Genomic DNA, 12,972 nt, shown 5'->3' on the forward strand with positions numbered 1-12,972 from the left:
TTTTCAAGCAAGGTGATTGACAGGTTTCTCACTATGAAAAAGACCCATCAATCACGACTGGGTGGGTAAACATTTGATTGGCTTGGCAAAGCAAGATGGTTACCTTCAAGTATAGCTGTGCCCATTTTTCAACAATTTTTAAAGAAAACATGTTTCTGTGTGCATTGATAGGATATGATCACATCGTGTTTCTGCCTCCTTCCAATCAAACAAATTAATTCAAGACCATGTTGTAAAAATGAGTGCCCCTCAATGGAAGTCTTAGCATGAAGACTAAAGTTTAAAGTACAAAATTTTAATTAACAAGAATTGCAAAATCTTCAGTTTTACTCCAGTTAGCTGATGCAAAAAAGGAAAAAAAACACCCGACATCAAAAACTGCTAAGTCTAGTATTTTGTATGACCTATAAGACTTTCAAGGACAGAACCAAGTCTTCTAGACATAGAATGAACAAGTTTGGTTGCAGGTAAGTGGTGCCACTGACAAATAACATTTTTTTCCCGGGATGAGTTCTATCATGCAGTTATGCTGACAAAAAATAAAAAGGTTATGGCTCCTGGAACTTGATAAATGAAAAAATACATAAGAAAAAAGTGTATACATTAGGGATTAAAGGGTTTTCCAAACACACAACAAAAATAAAAAATAAAAAATGATCTGGCTGTCCCCATAATGAGTCCCCAAACCCTTTACTTTTGTTTTTTTAGCTCCTCTTTATCCACCTGCAGCAATCCTGGCAGTTTGTGGTTTACATCTTGAACTTCCGGACAGCTCTTCCTACATATTCCAAGTACAGAGCTACAGCTGTGCCACAGCTCACACACTCCCAAACTCAGTGATGTCCACTCCAGCTTTATAGCACCAACCTGAGACTCCTATACAGTAAATCCGATATACGATAAATCGCTCCCAATTTATATACAGTACAGACCAAAAGTTTGGACACACCTTCTCATTTAAAGATTTTTCTGTATTTTCATGACTATGAATATTGTACATTCACACTGAAGGCATCAAAACTATGAATTAACACATGTGGAATTATATACTTAACAAAAAAGTGTGAAACAACTGAAAATATGTCTTATATTCTAGGTTCTTCAAAGTAGCCACCTTTTGTTTTGATGACTGCTTTTCACACTCTTGGCATTCTCTTGATGAGCTTCAAGAGGTAGTCACCGGAAATGGTCTTCCAACAATCTTGAAGGAGTTCCCAGAGATGCTTAGCACTTGTTGGCCCTTTTGCCTTCACTCTGCGGTCCAGCTCACCCTAAACCATCTCGATTGGGTTCAGGTCTGGTGACTGTGGAGGCAAGGTCATCTGGCGTAGCACCCCATCACTCTCCTTCTAGGTCAAATAGCCCTTACACAGCCTGGAGGTGTGTTTGGGGTCATTGTCCTGTTGAAAAATAAATGATGGTCCAACTAAACGCAAACTGGATGGAATAGCATGCCGCTGCAAGATGCTGTGGTAGCCATGCTGGTTCAGTTTGCCTTCAATTTTGAATAAATCCCCAACAGTGTCACCAGCAAAGCACCCCCACACCATCACACCTCCTCCTCCATGCTTCACGGTCGGAACCAGGCATGTAGAGTCCATCCGTTCACCTTTTCTGCGTTGCACAAAGACACGGTGGTTAGAACCAAAGATCTCAAATTTGGACTCCTCAGACCAAAGCACAGATTTCCACTGGTCTAATGTCCATTCCTTGTGTTCTTTAACCCAAACTTGTCTCTTCTGCTTGCTGCCTGTCCTCAGCAGTGGTTTCCTAGCAGCCATTTTACCATGAAGGCCTGCTGCACAAAGTCTCCTCTTAACAGTTGTTGTAGAGATGAGTCTGCTGCTGGAACTCTGTGTGGCATTGACCTGGTCTCTAATCTGAGTTGCTGTTAACCTGCGATTTCTGAGGCTGGTGACTCGGATAAACTTATCCTCAGAAGCAGAGGTGACTCTTGGTCTTCCTTTCCTGGGGCGGTCCTCATGTGAGCCAGTTTCTTAATAGCGCTTGATGGTTTTTGCAACTGCACTTGGGGACACTTTCAAAGTTTTCCCAATTTTTCGGACTGACTGACCTTCATTTCTTAAAGTAATGATGGCCACTCATTTTTCTTTACTTAGCTGCTTTTTTCTTGCCATAATACAAATTCTAACAGTCTATTCAGTAGGACTATCAGCTGTGTATCCACCAGACTTCTGCACAACACAACTTATGGTCCCAACCCCATTTGTAAGGCAAGAAATCCCACTTATTAAACCTGACAGGGCACACATGTGAAGTGAAAACCATTTCCGGTGACTACCTCTTGAAGCTCATCAAGAGAATGCCAAGAGTGTGCAAAGCAGTCATCAAAGCAAAAGGTGGCTACTTTGAAGAACCTAGAATATAAGACATATTTTCAGTTGTTTCACACTTTTTTGTTAAGTATATAATTCCACATGTGTTAATTCATAGTTTTGATGCCTTCAGTGTGAATGTCCAATTTTATAGTCATGAAAATACAGAAAAATCTTTAAATGAGAAGGTGTGTCCAAACTTTTGGTCTGTACTGTAACTCTTCACCTACTTTGTGATATCCTGAGACTCTTCTGCAGTCAGTAATGCTACATTTTCTGAGATTGGCCTCGCACAGATTCAGTGTCACAGAATATACTCCAGCTATGGCAATGACAGTTCAATACAAACAGTATAAATCAGGTTTACAAACTACTTTCGGCTAATTCACTATCTGGCTTTTCCGTTAATCGGGCCACGCTGCTATAGTGTCCTAACTAAAGAGAAAACTGAGCTACACGCTCACACAGTACGGTACCGGTGTTTCACTCACAATTGTGAAGAGCAGGAATAGACAGACAGCTGCTGCTTGGTTCTGATGAAGCTGAGCAGGATGAGTTGCGCTTGAATTCTTTCTCCTGCATATTTGGTCTTTTTTTCTCTTCCAGTCAAGCAAGTCTTTTTCCCCTCCCAATGATGAGGGATGGCTGACACACTGTGTTATCTGCTACCTCAGGTCACAAATCTTCAGGAAAGCTGTTCTAGAGGAGTGATTCAGAACTTTACTTTTCAACACAGTCCTGGCAATCAATCTTGCAATAGTCCAGACTTTTTATTTTCCTCAGAGAACATCAGTTCCTCTTATTGTCTCTCTATCAGGACACAGGCAAACGTCCTGTCTGTTACCTCAGACACACACAGGTCTCTTTCACTTCTTGATTCTTCTCCCTTCAATAGCACATATTAAAAACAGCAGGGAGGAGGCGACTAGTCCAAGAGCAATAAACAGAGGGGAGCATGGCCTCTTCAAGTCGCAGTGTCATTCAATGTCCAGTAAGGATCGACCCCCTACATGCCTCATCTATTAAAGGCGGCCGTCCAATATATTGGGAAAAGAATAAAGTCACTATGCAGCGGTGTACATAACATGGCCACTTTCATCACAATACATATGAGTGGACCAAATAAACTGATCAACATTGTACCTGTCTGGTGGAACCCTGGCAGTAGGCCTACTGGATCTCCGCAGATCTTGACTGTCCTCCATGGGGACAGCGTCCGTTGGACTGTCCTCTTCAGGTGAAGGTTTGGATGGAGTCTAGGGTTCCTCTCCTCCGCGAGAGGAAAAAAAAGTGTATACATTAGGGATTAAAGGGTTTTCCAAACACACAAGAAAAATAAAAAGTGATGCCCACTCCAGCTTTAAAGCACCATCCTGAGACTCCTATACAGTAAATCCAATATATGATAAATCGCTCCCAATTTATATAACTCTTCACCTACTTTGTGATATCCTGAGACTCTTCTGCAGTCAGTAATGCTACATTTGCTGAGATTGGCTTCACATAGTTTCAGTGTCACAGAATATACTCCAGTTATGGCAATGACAGTTCAATACAAACAGTATAAATCAGGTTTACAAACTACTTTCAGCTAATTCACTATCTGGCTTTTCCGCTAATCGGGCCACGCTGCTATAGCATCCTAACTAAAGAAAAAACTGAGCTACACGCTCACACAGTACGGTACCGGTGTTTCACTCACAATTGTGAAGAGCAGGAATAGACAGACAGCTGCTGCTTGGTTCTGATGTAGCTGAGCAGGATGAGTTGCGCTTGAATTCTTTCTCCTGTATGTTTGGTCTTTTTTTCTCTTCCAGTCAAGCAAGTCTTTTTCCCCTCCCAATGATGAGGGATGGCTGACACACTGTGTTATCTGTTACCTCAGGTCACAAATCTTCAGGGAAACTGTTCTAGAGGAGTGATTCAGTTCTTTACTTTTGAACACAGTCCTGGCAATCAATCTTGCAATAGTCCAGACTTTATCTTTTCCTTGGAAGAACATCAGTTCCTCTTATTGTCTCTCTTTATCAGGACACAGGCAAGCATCCTGTCTGTTACCTCAGACACACACAGGTCTCTTTCATTTCTTGGTTCTTCTCCCTTCAATAGCACATACCAAAAACAGCGGGGGCGACTAGTCCAAGAGCAATAAACAGAGGGGAGCATGGTCTCTTCAAGTCACAGTGTCATTCAAAGTCCAGTAAGGACCGACCCCCTACATGCCTCATCTCTTAAATGCGGCCGTCCCATATATTGGAAAAAGAATAAACTCACTATGCAGCGGTATACATAACATGGCCACTTTCATCACAATACATACGAGTGGACCAAATAAACTGATCAGCATTGTACCTGCCTGGTGGAAACCCTGGCAGTAGGCCTACTGGATCTCCGCAGATCTTGACTGTCCTCCATTGGAACAGCGTCTGTAGGACTGTCCTCTTCAGGTGAAGGTTTGGATTAAGTCTAGGATTCATCCCCTCCACGAGCTGACAATGGTTCTGTGTCAGGAATGTCAACATCCACAGACTGGGGACCTTCCGCAGTCTCAGGAACGGTCCACCGGTCTTCACTAAAGTCACTGTCCGGGAAAGCTGGTCTTGATGAAGGAACAGAAGGAGTAACTCTTGGGACAGATGTAGGATCTTCAGAGCGGCATGGCCGTAACATATTCCTGTGTATGGTTCTCGGACTGTTGGGATACACTCTCTTGATCACTTTGTATGGTTGTACCTCCCAATGTTCGCTCGGCTTCCCTTTGGGGCATTTTTCCCGTACCAGCACTCTGTCTCCAGGCTGGAGTGGAACTTCCTGAATTGGAGGTTGGCTGTTATACGTCTTCTCTTGTAGCCGCTGGTCTGCTAGCTGGCGGATGGTCTGAAGTCGTCGACGATGCTTTTTCACCCAGGAGGTGGTAGATCATTCAAATAGATCCTCTGGTTGTTCCAGATTTAGTTCGATGATTTCTAGGCCGGCTCTACCAAACAGTAGCATGTATGGGGTATAACCCGTGGTGATGTGGACCTGATTGTTATAGGTCCAGACTAGTTCTGGTACGTAGCCAGGTCAATATGTTTTCTTGTCTTCCTTTAATGTCTTCAACATTTGAAGCAGAATCAGGTTAAAGCGCTCACAGGCCCCATTCCCTTGGGGGTGACATGGGGTTGTCCGGGACCTTTTGATGACATACAGTCGGTACAGTTCCTTCATCACTTTACCTTGAAAACACGCTTCTTGATCTGAATGAATCCGCATCGGCCACCAGTAGATCTGGATGAAATCATGACAGACAGCTCGTGCATCAGATTCTGCCATCTGATACCGAGTCGGGGTGACCACCGCAAACTTGGAGAAGTGGTCAGTCATGACCAGGCAGTACTGTGGACCTCTAGTCGATTGTCCCATGAGGAAGTAGTCTATAATCAACACTTCAAGTGGTTCTGTGGTCTGTATGGGTGCCCTCTGTTCTGTGCTTTTGGTGAGGTCACACACTCGGCACTGTCGGCAAGCTTCCTCAACCGTGTCCTCCAGCCAGGGGCAATATACGTAATGCTGCATCAACCTGTAGGTCTCTCTCGGTCCGAAGTGAGCCCAAACTCATGAGCTTCAATGGCAATTTCTTGTGACACTCTTCCACGGATTACTACTTGCCACGTTGCCTCAGGCTTCAATCAATCTTGTAATAGTCCAGACTTTATCTTTTCCTCAGAGAACTTCAGTTCCTCTTATTGTCTCTCTTTATCAGGACACAATCACCATTCAGATCTCACTGGAGAGCTGTTGCCTAAACGGTTCAAAGGACAGACAGGACATCTTTGTGCTCTGTGTTTTGAATGGATTGAAGCCAGTAGTAAGGATCTTGATGTCACATCACCACATGTGACAGCTTAGGAAGACTGCAGAATTTTAACAGCAAATAAATTACGAGAGGTCCAGGCATGATGGGGGATCCTTTTGTTTTAAGGTAGTTAGGCACTTGGCTACCCTGTGTTCATGGAGGTGTAGCCTGGTGCCTATTTTCCTAATGCCCCTAGTTAGAGCCATTAGTAGAAAGTTTAATGGTTCAAGAAGGACATGATAGTGCAGCATTTTGGAGATTAAAGATTGAACTGTAGATCATTGTGGTTGAATAAAAGAAATAACCCACAAGTTATGGAATGTGGAAACCTTGCACATTCTCGCATCCCATCAAGTATCAGATATAGTGAGATTGATCTTGTGCTACAATTCAGGTGTGTGATACCAGTGCATTATAATCTTATATTGGTTGGTCTTTGCTATGTTCATATGGTTTAGACAGAACAGGTTTCTCTATTCTTTTACACTAATTGATGTTTCTGTGTTTTATCCTTAGCAGTCAAAGTGTTCCCCATGTTAAATATGTTGCTTATTCAGTTGCTAATCATACAACTTTTATGTTTATTCTTATTCTTCTTGTTTTCAATTCTTATGCAGATTGACAGATTAAAGCATCATCTAAATAAAGTAGAGGAAGAGTGCAAACTGGAAAGAAACCAATCACTAAAACTGAAAAATGACATTGAGAATCGCCCGAAGAGAGAACAAATGATGGAACTTGAGCGTGAAAATGAAATGCTGAAGACAACAATACAAGAGTTTCAGTCATTGCTTCAGGTAGTAAGATATTTGTTTTAATAGAATTAAAACATACTTAGCATCTTAAATACAGTGATCAGTGTAGACCCCTTTACTATCACCAATCTGATCTGACCCATGAATCTATTGAGAGTCTACACTATGTATACACTACAGTATACACTATGTCACCAGAACATTAGCAGTAGATCGTTTAGTCCCAATTCCTGTAATTGGGGCCTTTGTGGATTGGATTTATTTTTGTAGCACATCAGCACATCCTACGGATGCTCAATCTGATTAAGACTCGAGGAATTTGGAGGCCAAATCAATACCTTAACTTTTTATATAACCCTTTCTAAACAACCTTTCCAGCACGGCAGGATGCATTTTCCTGATGAAAGAGGTTACTACCGTTAGGGGATACTGTCATTATGAAAGGAGGCATTTGGTCTCCAACAATCTAGTTAGGTGGTACATGTCAAAGTAACATTCAAACATGTAAATGTTTATTTCTGGATGAGTACAAAAAAGCCATGCAAACAAGATTAAAATGTCCGTAAAACAGCAACGTGTTTCTGGTGATTGACACCCTGGACCTCTTTCCCTTCAATTTTATTGTATTTTTATATAAAAGGAAGTAATAATAATAATAATAAGGGATATCACCACAAATGTAAAGTATTAAACTAGTTGTGGTCTGAAAACAAACACAGTAATAAGAATGCAACCTTAAACTTAGTAGAATGAGATATCCCAGTATTTCCCTGGTCCCTGAGGATTTGCTGTACATGTCATGTAACAGTAAATGTTTCTTTCCATTTTAACAATGCATAGGACGGAGGTCGTAGTTTACCTGATTCAGACAAAGCGATTGTTGATATTCTTGAACATGATCGTAAAGAGGCACTTGAAGATCGCCATGAACTGGTAAACAGAATATTTAATCTTCAGGAAGAAATACGCCAAGCTGAAGATTTAAGGGACAAGGTAAAATGTTCAAAGTTTCACTAATACCTTCCTTTTGTGTTTGTCCGTAATACAAATTTGAACACATCCGATCAATTCCTGCTTTTGGCATTACAATTTCATGGAAAATACTACAGTGTATATTCAAAGTCTAATATTGTTACAGAAGAGGTTGTTCAATTAAAGGGGTATTCTCAAGTTGTCTCTTCAGCAGTTCAGAGCAATGCAGTCACCTTAAGGCCCCGTCACACATAACGAGATCGCTAGCGAGATCGCTAATGAGTCACGGTTTTGGTGACGCAATAGCGATCTCGCTAGCGATCTCTTTATGTCTGACAGGTAGCAACGATCAGGCCCCTGCTGTGAGATCGCTGATCGTTGCAAATCTTCCTGGACCATTCCTGGGTCGTTGCGCTCCCGCTGGGCAGTTTGCATCGCTGTATTTGACACCTTATCAACGACCTCGTTAGCGATTCAGAACTGAGACATGTAGGCGTGCATAAATTGGACTTTTCTGCGCTCCTCGTCCCTGATTGGTGGTCGCTACTGCGTCCTTGTTTTTTCAGATCCCACCAGCGTTCTCCGGCTGTGACTCCACTTTGAAGAAATCAGGCATCTTTAGCGAGGTAGGTATTGTTTGGGGTCTCAAATGAGTTTCCATTTTTAATGGAGACGCTGTAGAGATCCCATCTGACTGGAGACGCAGTGTTAAACCAAGGCCACCCAATCATAACATAGTAGTTTCTACCAATTGGAGATGAGGGGGGCGCAGAAAAGTAATTTTATGTACGCCTTTCTGACACAGTACAGTCCCTATCAAGGTGTAGATCGTTGAAATAGCTGCTGTGTGAAAGCGTTCCAACGACCGCCGAGATCGTTGGTTAGATCGCTGGGGCGGCCGAGATCGTTGGAAAGTTCTGCATGTTTGACATCTCCCCAGCGATCCCAAAACCATGACGCAATAACGATCTCGCTAGCGATCTCGTTATGTGTGACAGGGCCTTTAGAGTTTCATTACTTCTTGGTTTCTAGCAGGGCAGGCTCTCCCAAATGAGTGACCGTTCTAGTGCATAGAACTGTAGTATTATTAGAACTATAAAACCCAGCACAAGAGCCGCTATAACACATTCAGCTATCAGTGGCTTCTTCTGAGCCTACACTGTTATCACTGGACTTACACATAGAGATAACAAGGCATTTGAACAAGAACACAACTCTGTACAGCAAGAGCACAGTGCCTAGGAGACCTGCAGTGAAAGCTACAGGGCTGGTGATTTATAACTGCATCTCTTCAAAAGATGAGAGCGAGAGGAGGGAGATGAGCAGCTAATTGCTGTATAGAAATCAATGAACTGGAAAGAGGTGACTGGGATGTTAAGCGTTAACCCCTGCCCTGGAATGTAACTGCTGTGCACTCTCAGCCAGGTACTAGAAGTCGGACTCCATGGATATGAGCTGCACACTATAAAAGATTAAATCCCTCATAGCAAGAGAATGACAGCAGATAGAAAAACCAAGTCAGTTGCAAATTTGCTTATTTACATGCTGTCTAACTTATTAAAATAATTTATGAACTTGAGAAAACCCCTTTGAGCTCTGTACACATCAGTGTCATGACAGATCATGATAAATATAGACTAAATTCCTAGTTTATTTAATGGCAATAATAGTACAGATTTCACTACTGACTGAACCAGGCCTTACAAACGCTCAGTGAAAACTTTATACATTTGTAAATTCAACTTGCAAATAAGCTAAATATCCCTATTTGTATGTATTGTCTTTTAATAAAAACACAAGAAAATTTGTCTATTTACATTAAACATCTACATTTTTTATGAGGCAGTATTCATTCATATACATGGGAAATATAGTTTTCATATATCTATAGCTCAATCATTGCTAAATAGAATGTATATAATTTGACTATTTAATGCTAACCATTTTTTTGTAGTATTTGGAGGAAAAAGAAGACTTGGAATTAAAATGTTCTACTCTGGCAAAGGACTGTGAGATGTATAAACATCGCATGAACACTGTTATGGTACAGTTAGAGGAAGTAGAGAAGGAACGAGATCAGGTAAATAAGTAATTAAGGCTACGTTCACACCTGCATTGGAAGCCGTACTGCAGATTTCATTACATATGCTGGACAAAAGATTTCTGGTTAACTATGATGGACACCATGATGGAACAATATCACCTGTCTCCTGAATTGGTGTCCGTCGTGTGATGAATCAGTTTCTGTCAGTGACCAGAATCAAAGTACTATGAGGGTTACATTAAGATTAGACATACATATTTTGTACTATGCCAGGACAATATGACAAAATGTAACCCTTCTAGAGAGCATGTCATGTCTGATTAACACCATAGAGCAATTATCCCGCTCTGGATATCGCCTGGGTACATTCCAATTTCCCACCAATATTAGCTGATCATCTGACAATTGCTGTAGTCATTCTACGTAATCACTAAAGATGAAGTGTAATTGCCCAAGGGGGCAACAATTGTCATGTCAAGTACGTTAATTCTTTTCTTTTTACCTCATTATCAGAGTCACTAATCATATGACTGGCTCATATGTAAGAGAATAGGGTCAAATACACCTAAAATAAAAAAGAAGGTCAAACTTACAGGTGCTTCTCGCTAACTTAAAATATCATCAAAAAGTTAATTTATTTCAGTTCTTCAATACAAAAAGTGAAACTCATATATTATATAGAGTCATTACAAACAGAGTGATCTATTTCAGGTGTTTATTTCTGTTACTTTGATGATTATGGCTTACAGTCAATGAAAACACAAAAGTCATTATCTCAGTAAATTAGAATAATTAACAAAAAACACCTGCAAAGGCTTCCTAAGCGTTTAAAAAGGTCCTTTAGTCTGTTTCAGTAGGCTCCACAATCATGGGGAAGACTGCTGACTTGACAGATGTCCAGATGGCAGTCATTGATACACTCCACAAGGAGGGTAAGCCACAAAAGGTCATTGCTAAAGAAGATGGCTGTTCACAGAGTGCTGTATCCAACCATATTAATGGAAAGTTGAGTGGAAGGAAAAAGTGTCGTAGAAAAAGGTGCAAAAGCAATCGGGATAACCACAGCTTTGAAAGGATTGTTAAGAAAAGGCCATTCAAAAATTTGGGGGAGATTCACAAGGAGTGGACTGCTGCTGGAGTCATTGCTTCAAGAGCCACCACACACAGACGTATCCAGGACATGGACTACAAGTATCACATTCCTTGTGTCAAGCCGCTCAAGACCAACAGACAATGCCAGAAGCATCTTACCTGGGCCAAGGAGAAAAAGACCTGGACTGTTGCTCAGTGGTCCAAGGTGTTATTTTCAGATGAAAGTAAATTTTGCATTTCATTTAGAAATTAAGGTCCGAGAGAGAGTCGGGAGGAAGAGTGGAGAGGCCACAATTCAAGCTGCTTGAGGTCTAGTGTGAAGTTTCCACAATCAGTGATGGTTTGGGGAGCCATGTCATCTGCTGGTGTAGGTCCACTGTGTTTTATCAAGACCAAAGTCAGCACAGCCGTCTACCAGGAAATTTTAGAGCACTTCATGATTCCCTCTGCCGACAAGTTTTTAGAGATGAAAATTTCATTCTCCAGCAGGATTTGGCCCTATCCACACTGCCAAAAGTACCAATACCTGGTTTACAAACAACAGTATCACTGTGCTTGATTGGCCAGAAAACTCGCCTGACCTTAACCCCATAGAGAATCTATTATAGAGAATCTATGGGGTATTGTCAAGAGGAAGATGAGAGACACCAGACCCAACAATGCAGACAAGCTGAAGGCTGCTATCAAAGAAACCTGGGCTTCCATAACACCTCAGCAGTGCCACAGGCTGATCGCCTCCATGCCACGCTGCATTGATGCAGTAATTGATGCAAAAGGAGCCCCGACCAAGTATTCAGTGCATTTACTGAACATACATTTCAGTAGGCCAACATTTTGGATTTCAAAAACATTTTTCAAGCTATTGTTATAAGGTATTCTAATTTACTGAGATAATGACTTTTGTGTTTTCATTGGCTGTAATCCATAATCATCAACATTAACAGAAATAAACTCCTGAAATAGATCACTCTGTTTGTAATGATTCTATATAATATATGAGTTTCACTTTTTGTATTGAAGAACTAAAATAAATAAACTTTTTGATGATATTCTAATTTAGTGAGAAGCACCTGTACTAGTAGAAGGGCAGTTTCATGCACTGATTTCCAGTAGCTTACAAAATCTACAATGTTGTACAAGGGAGGTTGCACAGGTGCAATGACAGGTATTCACAGACATAAGATTCATGAAGGGTGATGAGTGCCTAATAATATAATTGCATGCAGGTAAGGCTTTTATAGGCTGCCAGGCCCATGGTTACATGTAGTGCACCATGCCAGCTTACAGCCTATTGGTCATCTCTATAATATTAGATCAGGTGGGCTGCCAAGCAAAATGTTCTCCCCCAGTATCACAAAGCCAGACTGAATTATTCCAAATTACATACATAAGATATTATATACATTCCTCTACATTAAAATTGACACATTCTGTAGTAGTCCCACCTCTTCGACTGTGTGTGTATACATATAGCATACATAAAAGAAGAAACAGTGTGTGCACCACAGTCATTATATAGATTGCAGGGATTTACTTGCTTTTAGGAAGTTGGTAGCTTTCACATGTAGTTCTTTGATCAAACAGGGAGGTTTAATGAAGTGCATAAACTTCCAGCAGAACGAAAAACAAACAGCCTTTCTCCAGCATAGAGGAACAAAATAAACAGTCCATATACAGGCATGTGGGCTCACCCATTCAGATAAATGTCCAGCTGCCTCTCAAGTCCTATCAGAGTGACTAGCACCAAGAGGTCTTTTCACCTCTCCTCCCAGACACAGACCATGACCTCTCACCAATGCGGCAATCCCCTGGTTCGGTTTGGTCAGTAACAAACAGTATGCTGCAGCTCCCAGAAGAATCCACACACTGCTCTGTTCCCCAGCACCAAGTAAACCTATTTCCTAAAGGCCCCGTCACACTTAGCGACGCTGCAAC

The 12,972-nt window shown here is 41.4% G+C and overlaps 1 protein-coding gene across 1 annotated transcript in view; it reads left to right on the forward strand.

Moving 5' to 3' along the window:
• Positions 1–12,972, forward strand: part of CARD11 (caspase recruitment domain family member 11) — a 192,774-nt gene that overhangs the window by 85,673 nt on the left and 94,129 nt on the right. The window contains exons 5-7 of the mRNA XM_073647913.1: positions 6,792–6,971; positions 7,770–7,922; positions 9,856–9,981. Of these exons, the coding sequence (XP_073504014.1) occupies positions 6,792–6,971; positions 7,770–7,922; positions 9,856–9,981 (459 nt within the window). The remainder of the gene's footprint in view (positions 1–6,791; positions 6,972–7,769; positions 7,923–9,855; positions 9,982–12,972) is intronic.

This window comes from Phyllobates terribilis, unplaced genomic scaffold, assembly GCF_046119375.1.
Source record: "Phyllobates terribilis strain yellow unplaced genomic scaffold, ASM4611937v1 Scaffold_9__5_contigs__length_417890890, whole genome shotgun sequence".
In the NCBI taxonomy this organism is placed as follows: domain Eukaryota; kingdom Metazoa; phylum Chordata; class Amphibia; order Anura; family Dendrobatidae; genus Phyllobates; species Phyllobates terribilis.